The sequence below is a fragment of the Condylura cristata genome, unplaced genomic scaffold, assembly GCF_000260355.1.
Source record: "Condylura cristata isolate star-nosed mole 26May11 unplaced genomic scaffold, ConCri1.0 scaffold00047, whole genome shotgun sequence".
Classification (NCBI taxonomy): domain Eukaryota; kingdom Metazoa; phylum Chordata; class Mammalia; order Eulipotyphla; family Talpidae; genus Condylura; species Condylura cristata.
In genome coordinates, this window is record NW_004567148.1 from 2,672,305 (window position 1) to 2,686,250 (window position 13,946).

General features: G+C 34.1%; 1 protein-coding gene across 1 annotated transcript in view; it reads right to left on the reverse strand.

Annotated features, from left to right (window-relative positions):
- The window catches only part of PUS7L (pseudouridylate synthase 7 homolog (S. cerevisiae)-like), a 30,599-nt gene that overhangs the window by 10,452 nt on the left and 6,201 nt on the right, over window positions 1-13,946 (reverse strand). Inside the window, exons 3-6 of the mRNA XM_004694784.2 lie at window positions 8,566-8,725; window positions 6,190-6,382; window positions 3,155-3,253; window positions 1,199-1,280 (exon numbers count right to left, since the gene is read on the reverse strand). Of these exons, the coding sequence (XP_004694841.1) occupies window positions 1,199-1,280; window positions 3,155-3,253; window positions 6,190-6,382; window positions 8,566-8,725 (534 nt within the window). The remainder of the gene's footprint in view (window positions 1-1,198; window positions 1,281-3,154; window positions 3,254-6,189; window positions 6,383-8,565; window positions 8,726-13,946) is intronic.

The window sequence follows — 13,946 nt, forward strand, 5'->3', positions numbered from 1 at the left end:
TATGCACGATGAAACTTGAAAGTATTATATTAGTGTATTATTATTATTAGTGTAATTCTTTATTCATGTGTGGTATACAGAGAAAACAAGCAAACAAAAATAAACTTTTACATTATAAGACCAATTAGTAGCTACGAGAGGGAAAGAAGGATGGGCAAATCAGGATAAAGAAGACAATAGTAATGGATTTTTAGTCGTGAACTTGATGTAGTGTGTGTGTGTGTGTGTGTGTGTGTGTGTGTATAAAGTCAATTTTCAATGACAACAACTGAAACATATCATGTTATAATACAAAGTTAGCCAATAAAAATGTATCCTTGATAGATGGATAGGAAGATAAATGGAACATGACAAAGTAATTAGAATGAAATGTTAATAAGAGGCGAATTTGGGCAGAAGATATATATGAGCTTTTTGTGCTATTTTTTAAACTGTCTAAGATTAAATTTGTTTCTAAATAAAAGTTGAAAACATTTCTTAAATTAAAATAAAATAGCCAATTTTATTATTATTAAATACAGGCAATTTTTATGCAGTATTTATTAAATGCTAAGTGCTATTTTAAATGTATTATATATGTTATATTATTTACATTTCATTAGTTCTCTAGATCTCATTATTAACTTCAATTAATAGATGAGGAAACTAAAACAATGAAATAAAATGACTTGCATGAGACAATATAATTGGAAAGTACTAAATTGAGTTAACTCATGCAGAATAATAAGAATCACATTCATAACTACTTTTCTTGGAGCTTTCCATTAAACACATATTCATCATTGTGAGCTCAAGTTTTAGAATTGGCAGTCAGCCTGAATCACTAGGCCCAAAATAATGCACAAATTATCAAATATAGCAAAAGTACTTTTATGTAATTTATACTTCAGTCTCTCACTGTAATGAATTATATTTCAAATGGTACCAGTTCAGAACTTGGAATTCATGTTCTCTTAGAGGATTAAGGCCAATAAAGACTAAGAAACTATTTTTCTATTTATCCCAAACCACAGAGCTGTAGTTAGAATAAACAAAAATCCTCCTATCTGGCCAAAAATGTATTGCCTCGGGCATGTAGTAAGATGATTAAATGTACAATATTACAATCTATTTCTTATCACACTTGTGTTGCAATGAATGCCCTCTTTATTATTAATTATTAGTAGGCTATGTATGGGGTAAAGAAACATATATATACCAGTTTGAAGGAAATATTTCTTTGCTCTATTTACAGGATCATCCACATCTTCTGGTGTAAGAAATAATTTTACAGCCTTCACCTTTAAAAATCAAGCAAGCAAACATATGTTAAATGTAAATGACATAATATTTCTTGTATAAATATATATAAATTCTCTGGCATCTTAAAATAGACATTTATGAAATGATATTCGATGCTGCAATTTTATCTTCAAGCTTTTAAACATTAAAAAGATGTTTAGAAATAAACCTTTTATACAAAGTGACTTTCTACATAGGTTTAAAATTTACTCAAAGATACAAAGGCACTAATTCGAATAGAAATCTTCACTGCTATGTTTATTATAGCACCTTTTACCATAGCAAAGATGTGGAAACAATCTAAGTGTCCCAAAAGGATGACTGGATCAAGAAGATGTGGTCTATATAAAACAATGGAATACTCCTTAGCAATCAAAAAAGAAAACTCATGCCATTTGCAGAGGCATGGAAGGAGCTGGGGGGGATGATGCTCAGTGAAATAAGTTGGAAGGAGATAAACATCGGATGGTTTCACTTATAGTGGAATATAGAGAAACCAAATGGGCAAGAAAAAAACTTTCAAGCTGATCATAGATCTGAGACATTCAGCAGGGGAGGGCCATAGGGTGGCAACAGGAGAGAGGAGAACACTAGGAACTGTGGTGATGGTTCAGGGGTACTATGGTGGTGGGAGAACTACAGGGACTACACCTGAGGAAAGTAACCAATTACTCTACAAAAATGAACAACAATATAAATAAAACACTGTGGACTGGAAAAGGTCCTCCCTCACAACTTCCAGTTTCACTTGTGTCATTCTTTCCCTCTGTCATCAAGCTATGAAAACAAGTGTGAGGTAATAATGTATACCTCAGAGTTGGCCAACACAGATACCAAAAATAGGGAAACAGGGACTTTCCTAGTGGCCTAAGAGTTAAGTTTCAGCAGTATCATCACTAAGGCCTGAGTTCAATCCCCTGCCAGGGAGCTGATCCATACAGCGCACAGCAAACCTCTCCTGTCTCGCTCACTAATCCCCTTAGCAGTGTATTTCAGTCATTCTTCCTTTTGTGTTTCCCAACTCTGTTTTTGGTGAGTCCTCTCACCCCCTGTACTGATGGCATACACCCCAGCTCTCCTATGCCAAAAAACAGGTAGGGGGAAAGAAATGGGCATAAGGAAAGAGCAAACCACTGATTTCATTTAAGTTCTCAAGTTTCACAATTGTTTGACCTTAAAAATAAATGGCAAAATCTATTTTTAAAAATTCAGCTTTAATCTTTTCTTTTAAGCCTAAATAGATTAAAAGATGCTCCTTAAAAAAAAAAATGGTACGTACTAGTTCCTGTATTTTATCACTGTCTCTAGCACTATAATTTATTTCTCAGTATGTGTGTTCCAGTAGGAAAGGATCCTAAAATAGATTTACTCTATTCTCCCACTCACCCATCCTTTATAGTATTCATCCATTCGAACAAATATTTTTTAAAAACCGAATATAGTTAAACAAATATTATTAAGATTCTGCCATGTGCTAGGCACTGTGTAGGCCACTATGGAGGGAGTACTGGGCGAGAGAGCCATGATCTCTGCTAACTAGAAAAGATTAAATAAGGAATAGCAATAAAATAAAATAAATAAAATAAAAAAACACCTGATGAGAAGTTCAGGAAGATGCAAGCTCACAAGATTAGGAGAATTCAGATTTCATTGGGGGATGGAATGAGAATTTAAAGTGAAACATAAAGAATCTAAAGGTTAGGGAGCAAGTGCTTCAAAAAACAAAACAAAAAAATAGTTTACTTATTGTGAAAGCCAGTCTCTAAGGCGACCCCCATAATACCTACCCACTGTTTCTCTTACTCCTGGTGTTATGTGGTTTATGCAACATTAATTAAAAAAAAACAGATTTTTTTTTTTTTAAACACCATACCATTTCATTCTTCAGCAAAGCCAATCCGATTTGGTCTGTGTGAACTTTCCTTCCCAATCCAAATCTCTGTGGTCCATAGTAATTCACAAATCCTTTATTCTGTGAACATAAAAAGTTAATTGATTATAAGTACATTGTTAAGAACTGCAGGCCTGTGTCAATCCAAAATTCATGTACAAATCCTAATCTCCAATATGTTGGCATTTGAAGGTGTAGTTTGGGGAGGCAATTGGGTCACCAGGGGAAGCACTCATGAATAAAAGTCAGTAACCCTGGAAGAAAAGGGCCTGAAGGTAAGTCACTTTTTTTTACTCCATGAGAATTCAATAAGAAGGCCATGCTGAGGCCCTGAGTTCAGACATCTAGTCCCCAGAACTGTAAGTAATAAGTTTCTATTGTTTAAATGTCACTCAATCTATTGTTCTCTGTTACTGCCCTAAATTAAGACAAATATACAATTATTGTGTCAGAATAGGTAATTATTTCTCTTCATATTTAACAAAATAACCCTATGGGCAGCAATATATAGATGGAGAACATGTGTTTTGAGAAATGTTATATAATTAAAGAATAGAAAGGAGAAGAATAAGTGATTAAAGTTTAGAAAATAAAACCCAAGACAAAGCTTTAGCAATACATTAGCTCTTCACATTCCTGAAGGAAATTTCTGGGATCACAGGTCTAAAATCAGGGAAGTTCTGGGAAAAGTGGGAAGAGTGGGTTACATATTACTGAATTTAGTCTTTGCCCTGAAATTCTTCCTAACATTCAGACTCTTCTGCTATTTGGAGATGCTGGAAATAAGAAACAGATTTATTTCCAAATCCAGCAAGCCCTAAGTCCTATACACACAGCAGTTCATTTTGTAGTTAAGTGAGTTTCTGAAAGCCTTGTACAATGCAATGACATCCCTTCAGCTGGAAGAGAAAATAGTAATTTATTACTATAACCATTAAAGTGGTTAAACATGTCCTCACAAAGAAAATACCAGGTCCAGATAATTTCTTGAAAGATGAAAGAGTCCTCTACACTCAGTTTATGAGGGAAGTAAACACTTATTCAGCCAACAATCATTTTTGAACACCAACTTCAAGCCTGTTTAACAAAAGATGCTACAACAAGACACTATTGTATCGAAAGTACAAAACTTCAGGCCACTCAGAAAAAAATCAACTGCAAGTAGAATAAGTAGTTCCTGTATTAAATCCCAGCTAAATTATTTTAAATTTGGATAAAATGACATCCGATAATACCAAAATATCCAGAAATTTTAATTAAGTACCCCTTCAAATTCCTTAAGGATGGATCGAAAAAAAGGTTTATAGCAATCAGAGCTATAATGTTCTGAAACAAAACTTCAAAGACCTCTTAGTTGCAGGACTTCTCAACTCTGTTTATTATTAGAACTAAAGAAATGTTTGCTAAAACTGAGATTATTATTCCTAATGGGAATTTTTGACTACACAGTTCTATTTCCATAAGTGAAATATAAAAGACAAGCAAGAAATTCCATCAAAGCTCAGAAAAACTGCCTCCCTTTTAAAAAGAGGTATCATTTTAGTAATTGTTTTTCAGAGGATAAAAAGAATTCTAGGGAGGCCTAGAAAGAAAGAAAAAATGACCATGCAAAGAGTCTACTAAGATTTTGATGCATAAGTAAATTCATTAGATTTTAAAAATCTTATTGGATAATATTTTCCTTATTGGAGGCATTATGTTAAATATATTTTTTGCTTGTTTCTTTCAAGGGAGGTATAAAATTGTGGAAAAAGGTCTTCTGGCCAGAAGCTTAGGTCAGTGTTTTTCAATGTTAGCTGCAGATTAGAATCATCTTGGGAGCTTGAAAAAAAAATATTAATGTCTACATTGCATGCCCAAATGTTCTTGTATAGTAGGATTGCAAGTAGATATTGATTGCTGAGATTTTTAAAGCACCCTAGGTTGAGATTTACTGTACTACATCAGAAGCTGGCAAACCTCTAATGGCTCATGAGTCAAGTCTAGCCCAACATCTTTTTGGTAAATAAAGGTTTACTGGAATACGCCATCCTCACTCATGTATGTGTTGTTTAAGACTGCTTTGTACTGTGACAGAAGAGTAGTTACAACAGAGACTGTATGTCTACAAAGCCAAAAATATTTATTATCTGGAAATAATATATTTACATGAAAAAATTTTGCTGGCTACAGTTTAGAAGATCTGACTGTGCTTATTGTTGAGATAACACACAAAGCAAAGGATGAAATCAAACCTAGCCAAAAACAAATCCTAAAAATATGACTGTAGGTTGGAAATTACCAGAAGGGAGGGGAGAGAGGAGAGAGAGAGCACACGAAGGACTGTGGGAGAGGGCTGTGGGCGGCTTGGTGGTAGGTATGATGTAACAGCATGTGCCTGAAGGCTGTACCCTGTACCTGTGAGTCATATACCATGTTGTAAACCAATTTTTTAAAAAGTTAAGTAATGTCTTACTGTAAGACATAATAAAATGTGTACGATTTACCATGTGTATGCATTATAAAAATCCAGAATTTGATCAAAAATAGGAAAAGTTGTATATCATTTTGAAAAGGTAGTATAACTATTTACTTCTCAAAGATTTTTGAGAAGATTCCTAAACACAGTGGTATGGTACCATATAGTTGCATATAGTTGAAAAAGTATGAAACTGTACTCCTAAAACATACAAAGTACTGCAAACATGGTTACCTAACTAAAAAAAAAATACTGAACAAATATTCTATATGGCTAGTGTTAAAAAAGTAACTCATCCTTATACACAGGTTTCTTTTTCCCCTGTAAAATGCTACACACTTGTATTTTTAAAATTACATTAAACTTTCATGTTTTTAATATAAAAATGTACTAAGAAGAAAACACAAACTAAGCAATGGTCCTAATTATCATTTCAAATAATAATTATACATGCTTATAAAAAGAAAAGACAAAAGAAACGCTTGTTTTTTTCCTTGTATAAAGTGAGAGAAACAAATATTTTCTTGTAATACTCTATTTTGACATTGAGATTTCTTACCTTAACATTGCCTATTGCCTCCAAAATTCTCTCTCTCAAATTTGCAGAATCATTTCTGTGGGTTTTTAAATTTCTGATGACAATATTAAAGTGATTTCCTTTGAGCTGACCAAGTTTAAGGGAATCCTTTACAGCCCGAATATTAAACACATTCATTCTTTTCTTTTCTATTTCTTTTTCAATATTTTTCAACCTATAAATGATAAATCGTATAGATTCAGTTAAGTTTTACATTTAAATTAACATAAGATTTGAATGACAGTTTCTAAGCAACTATTTATATTAGAATAGTAAAAGAGATATTGAATAGTAAAAGAGATATTACAGGATTATTCAAAAGTTAATGCTACTTCCACAACCATATACTAAAAATCCATTAATACATATTAACAGTCATTTTGAGAACTGAACTATATTCCTAATGCTACCATTTACCTAGGTAGACCTGACTTTTCTTTAATTCAAGTGACAGAACTTAACAGATCTTTTCTTCCTCAGCCTCTCCTTCTGAATATTACCAAGGAAAACACAATTTTTCTAACTCTCTGCTCTGCACACTTTGAATTCTTCCCTGATATCTAAAGAACAGATTTCAAATATTACAGCATAACTTTTAACATTTTGTCTTACATTCACATTTTCTATAGACTTTATAGGATCTACATACTTTATTAGGCAAACTATCTCACTCACTGTCTCTCAAATTATATCTTGGCTTTCTTCATTCACTAAAATCTTACTATTATTTTTTTTTTGAAGATTTACTTATTTATGCATACAGAACTGGGTACAGCCCAGAGGTGCAGGGGCGGTGAAAGGATTCACCAGAGACAGAATGGGGAGCAGAACAGGCAAATCAAGGAAGTACAGCCGCGCCATGTGGGTCACCTCCAGGGCGGGCAGGGTCCAAACTCATGCTGAAGTGGCTTTAACCTCTTAGTGCTGTGCTGTTTTAAGCTGCTACACCACCAGGGAGGACCCAAAAATCTTACTATTATGTAAGAGTAATTACAATACTGTTTCCATCAGTCAAATCAAAGTATTTGCTCTTCCTACAAACTAATATATTTTTGTCCTTGTAAAAGAGCCTAGAAGCACTTCAAAAGCATCCACCCGGATATTTACACATCTAATGACTAAGGATATTTACACAATGACTATGATTAATAGATCAGTAGTACAACAAATTAGGCTGAACTTTAGCCCAATGATTCAATTTTCTTAAGTTTACTGAAAGGAAAATATCCACAAGACACAGAGTTAAGTACATTAATATTAATCAAAGCATTATTTTCTTTTTTTTTTTAAGACTTATTTATTTGTGCATACAGAACTGGGGTACAGGGCAGAGGCTCAGGGGCGGAGAGAGGCTTCAGTAGAGACAGAGTGGGGAGCAGAATAGGCAGATCTAAGAAGTAAACTGATGAGGAAAGCAGCAGGCGGGTCAGGAGAGGTCTGCCTCGCCATGTGGTCACCTCCGGGGCAGGCGGGAATCGAACTCATGCGGAAGTGGCTTTAGCTTCTTAGTGCTGTTCTTTAACCGGCTGCGCCACCAGGCAGGGCCCTCAAAGCATTATTTTCATTGAAAAATTGGAATGAATTTCTATGTCCAAAACTAGGGAACTGTTTAAGTGACTTAGTCTAATCATGAACCTAATTTAAAAATATTTTCATGACATAAATTTTCATAAAACAATGTATTTATTCTGTTTTCCAAAGTAAAACATACATTGGACATACAGTACAACTTTCAAATTTATATAAAAGTATTTGTATGATATGTGTATTAGTCTACAGAAAGTCTGAAAGGAGCAAAATGGAAATAGCAAAATGTTATTGTAGTTATTGCTGAGTAATGAAATTATTAGTGACTTTTACACTCTTCTATTTTCTAAATCTGAAACAGGTATTTTACAATTACAAAATTTTGTAATTTGATGAAGACAGAGGATAAATTTGAGTGCTTTGATTCTAACAGATTTATTATAAACACGGTGACGTTTAAACAAGGAAACATGATGAAAATATTCAAGTATCATACCAATTAGAAAGGTAACTTATTTCTAAGCACTGACCTCTATATGAATACATATTTTGAATATAGTACAGAATGTTTAAAAAACAAATTAGCCCTTTTAAAATCCACTACCTCTCAAAGTTTATATTCTAAAGCTATATTTCCAATGAAAATTTAAAACATTCTGTTAAGAAGATAATTACATTATTCATGTAGAATGTGTTGCCCAATTAGCTGGTAATCAGTAAATTATAAGTATTGATCTTAGTAGATCCCCAGTATCATTTGAGTTTTTAGTCATATTTCTTAATTGACTTATGATGTAGTAAGGACTTTTTTATAAAATAATATCTTGTTACCTCTCTGGAGTCACTTTTCTAACAACCATTGCTTGATAGGTGATGGCTTTCTTGTCTTTAAGGCCTGCATAACTAAAATCTGAAGGAATTACACCAAGTTTGACAGCTAAAATACCAACTGCTTCAAACATTTCCAGATTTTCTTTCCGTAGGGTAAAGGCTGAAACAAAAATAATGCTAGTTTACAAAAAAGTAGCCACCATACATCAATGATATTCTTGGCAGTCTAGCTGTTTAACATAAAATTAAATAATAATAATAATTAATTAAATGGAGTATTTTTGAATATATGTTCTTTCCATTTTATTTGTGGTACTTGTATTCATTATTCACAGTCCAACAGCAGCTGGGGTTCTCCCTCAAATTTGTTCCAGAGTTCCAAAGCTTAATGCATCCAAAAAATTGTATTTTTTATTGACCGTTATATCCTCAGTCTAATGCAAAGTACTCAAGGTTTTTTTTTTAATGAACAAATAAATGAATTCCATAAGAAGCTGATTACTTAATTTTGCATGTCTCCAGTTCTCATTATCTGCATCAGAATATTTAACCAATGTATTGTATCTCTTTATTATTTATCCTCTCCATAGACTAGAAATTATAAAAAGAAAGCAATAAAACTTTACTCGTTTCATAACAACAGACATCTACAGAATACTCCACCCAAAGCACTGCATATATTTTTCTCAAGTGCATGTGGAACACTTTCAAGAAAAGACCATATGTTGGGACATAAATCTACTGTCAATTAAAGTACAAATTATAAATATAGGTATAATTATAAACTATACCTAGGAATCGCTCTCACCCTAATGCCACAGTTGGAATCTAACTCTGAGATAAAACAGGAAAAATCATTATTGTATGAAGACTAAATAGTATGTGTCAGCAAAAGCAGTCTTCAGGGGGAAAAAATTGCAATATTAAGCTTTTATTAGAAGCAATAAAATCCCAAATAAACAATCTAATCTGACACCTAAAATAACTTGAAAAAAGAACAAAAAAGACCCAAAGTTAGTAAAAAAAAGATAATAAAAAAAAGAGTAGAAATGAAATAGAGATCAAAAAGGGAAACTAGAGATACAAAAACTAACACATGGTTCTTTGAAAAGACAAAAGAGACCAACCTCTTTTGCTGCAGTTTTCTAATTTGATGTGGTCCTATTTAAATTTGCTTTTGAATCCTTTGTCACCTTGCCACTAGAATTGACTCCCCAAATACATCTCTGCAGTCTATGTCCATGAGTGTATTGTTTATATTCTAAGTATTTTATAGTTTCAAGTATTATATTCAAACCTTTAATTTTGGGGTGGTATTAAACTTTTTTTTTTGGGGGGGGGGTCATGTTGCTGTCTAGTTTTCACAGCACCATTTGTTGAAGAAATTTTCCAATTCTCCATTTTATGGTTTGGGCTGCTTTGTGGAAAATGAATTTTCCATGTAGGTGGTATATTCCTGGGTTCTCATTTTACTCAATTGGTGTGTCTGCTTTTATTCCAATCCTATACTGTTTTGATTATAATCGCTTGGTAATACACCTGAAGTTAGGGAACAAGATACCTCCAAAGGTCTTTTTTTGTCTATTGGGGATATTTTGAGGTTCCATACAAACTTTAAAATTGTATGGATCTGGAATTGCACTGAATCTGTACATTGCCTTAAGTACAATGGGCTCTTTGACAATGTTTGTTCTTCCATCCCATGAATATCAGATAGCTTTCCAGTTCTTTTTGTCTTCGCTCTTGTTTTTTAAAAAAGATTTATTTCTTCATACAGAACGGGGTACAAACCAGAGGTGAAGGGGCAGTGAGAGGATTCACCAGAGACAGAGTGGGGAGCAGAACAGGCAGATCAATGAAGTACACTTCTGAGGAGAGCAGCGGGCGGGTCAGGAGAAGTCTAGGGTGCCATGTGGTCACCTCCAGGGCAGGGGATCAAACTCCTAGTGAAGCTGCTGCGGCTTGCTTGCAGTGCTGCTTGCTTGCAGTGCTACGTCCTAACCCGTTGCACCACCAGGGAGGGCCTTGTGTCTTCTACTTCTTTAGTAATGTCTGCTAGCTATCACTGTTAAGGTCTTCCCTCTCTTTTTGTTAACTTTACTCCAAAGTACGTTATCCTTTTTTATGTGACTGTAAATGGGATTATGTTATTTTCCCCAATAATTCATTGTTTGCATATAGAAATGCAACAGAATTTTATGTTGATTTTATATCCTTCTACTTTACTCATTATTTCTAATAGATTTATGGTGGAACCTTTAGGGTTTTCTATGTATTATTATGTAGTTTGCAAGTAACTATAGTCTCCCTAGTTCTTTCTCAATTTGGATTCTTTTTATACCTGTCTTTTTGCCTAATTGCTCTGGCTAGGCTTCAATACTATGTTGAACAAGAATGGGCATTCTTGACTTTTACTAGTTGTAAAATAAAGGTAAAGCTCTGGGTTAGTCATAAATAAGTTTTATTTTGTTGAGGAGTATTCCTCTTATTCCCATTTCATTTGTTTCCTCTGGTGATTCGCTGGGTTTCTTTCCCTTTTTTTTTTTTCAAGTGCCTCTATTATTTTATAATACCATGTGAGTTATATCAGTTTTTTTTTTTTTTTCTGTATCCAGAATAGACCTTTTTTTGTGCTGGTATGGTAACTAAATGATAGTTTTGTAGGGTAGATTATTTTTGGCTGGTGTTTTCTAATCTTTTAAAATTGTGTACATTATCCCAAAAGTTAAGGTGAGCAAATGTCCACAGGAACATAAAAAAAGATGTTCATCACCTCCTATTTTTAGGGAAATGCAAATCAAAATGAAATACTATCTTATACCTATAAGAATGGCTATTATCCAAAAGACAAGAAACAACAAGTATTGGAGAGAATGTAAAGGAACACTGATTCCTACACTGTTGGTGGGAATGCAAACTGGTATGGCCATTATGGAAAACAGTAGGGAGATTCCTCAAAAAATTAAAAATAGAAATTCCACCTTATCCAGTTATCACACTTCTGAGTATTTACTGGAAAAATACAAAACACCGATTTTTTTTAAATAGTAATCTTTTTTCTAAGATTTATTTATGCATACAAACTGAGGCATAGGCCAGAGGTATGTGTTTTTTTGGGGGGGCGGGGGGGTTAGAGGATTCACCAGAGACAGAGTGGGGAGCAAAACAGGCAGATACACTGAAATACACTGCTGAGGGGAGTAGCAAGCGAGTCAGGAGAGGTCTGCTGCACCATGTGTGTCACCTCCCTGGCTAGGGACTGAACTCATGCTGCAGTGGCTGTGGTAGTTTCATAGTGCTGTGCTTTAACCAGCTGCACCACCAGGCAGGGCCCCAAAAAGTACCAATTTAAAGAAATATATGTACTCCATGTTCACATCTATTATTACAATAATCAAAAATTGGAAACAAGTGACCACTGACACGTGACTGGATAAAAATGTAGTGATACACACAATAGAATATTACTCAGTTATTAAAAAAGTGAAACCCTACCATTTTAAACAACATGTAAAAGACTTAGAGGGTTTACTTCTAGGTTCACCCATGCTTAATAAAATAAGTCAGACAAAGAAAACACCAAATGATTGCATTTGTTTATGACAGAGAAATCAAACAAATGAACTACATAAAACAAAAATAAACGTTTAGGCTATAAGACCAAATTAGTTGTTATCAGAGGGAAATGAGGAAGGAAGAAGGTAAAGGATGTGTAAGGGAGTCAATTGTAAGGTGAAGAGGAGAATTAGATTCTCAATGGTGAATAGAACTGGACTTTTGTAGTGAACTTAATGGATATTTGCATATGGATTTATGATATACACATGATAGTTATAAAATATTATAATGCAATATTACTTTAATAAAATTCACTTAAATTATTTGTTGTTAATTCAAAAGATCTCTTTTATCTATATACTCTTTATGTCCCATTTTTAAAAAAACAGTGTGGGTCTTCTCTGTGTTTGCTATATTAGACAAAGATGCACCAAAATTTTGTCAAAAGAAAGCTGCTTACGGAAAACGTTACTCAATTCTTGGAAGAATTTCTGTGTAACATAGAAGATTCATGGTTCATGCTCTTAGTTCCTAAAGGCCTTTTGTCTGAGCCATTCTCTGAGACACTGCTATACATCTTTCTAAAATTTTAAGAATCTTACATGGCTTTCTTGTTAGAACATTTTGTTCTGACTTCACGAGTTTCTCTTTGCCTAGAAGTTATTTTTAAATTTAAACATCCTGTGTCATCTGGAAAAGCTATGGTTTTGCTTTATTTTTGAGTCCAGCAAGTCCTGGCTTCTTTATATATAATAGCTTGTCATTTAGAATTTTATTATAAGCAGTAAAAATAAGTCAGGCGGCACATTCTATACTTTACCTGGAAATGTCTTTAGTTAAAGCACCTGTTCTCTAGATGCAGTTGCTGCTTTCCAATTTACTGCAGGCAACAGTGTCACTAACCCCTCTACCACTACATCACCAGGATCCCTTTAATCTAGAGTGGAATCATTGGCAGCCTCACTAAGGTACCTTCAAGTACCTTAGGCATTCGAGTACCAAAGGCAATACTACTATAGGCTTTAAGCTTTTGTTACAGCAGCAACCAATTTTTGGTACTAAAATTTCTGTGAAGTTATCTAAAGCTGCACAATAAATCACCCCAAATCTCAGTGACATAAACCAACAATAACCACTTACTCAATTGTAAACTGAAATTTGTATTCCCCCCAACCCCCAATCCATAGTCAAAGCACTAAACCCATGGTGACTGAACACAGGGCTTCTAAGTAAGTAATTAGGTAAAATGATTTCACAAGGCAGGAACCCACTCATCATTAGGACTAGTGTCATAAGAAACATCAGAGGGTCTTCCAGGTGGCCCAGAGGTTAAGACAGCGCTGTCACCAAAACTGCCTGAGTTCCACAGCAGGCCGGGGATCTGACCCACCAACATGGTGCAGCAGACCTCTCCTGTGTTGCTTGTTACTGTTCCCTTTAACAGTGTATTTCAGTAGATCTGCCTATTCTGCTCCCTACTCTGTCTCTGTGGAATCCTCTTAACCACCCACCCCAGGTCTTCTATGCTAAATAAATAATAAAAGGCTAGCTGAAATAAAATCTGAGAAATGTGTCTTTGGATTTGGAGGTATCAATGCCTCCCTTGCACATAGCCCTCCAACCATATAGTTTAAAAAAAAAATGATTTAAATTACAAAAAATTTAACAACTTTTTTGCTCATTTACTCAAATAAATACTGTTAGAATTTTAAGCAATATAAAAATCTTTTATTTTAAAGATTTATTTATGCATATAGAACTGGGGTGCAGGCCCGAGGTGCAGGGGCAGTGAGAGGATTCACCAGACAGACTGGAGAGCAGAA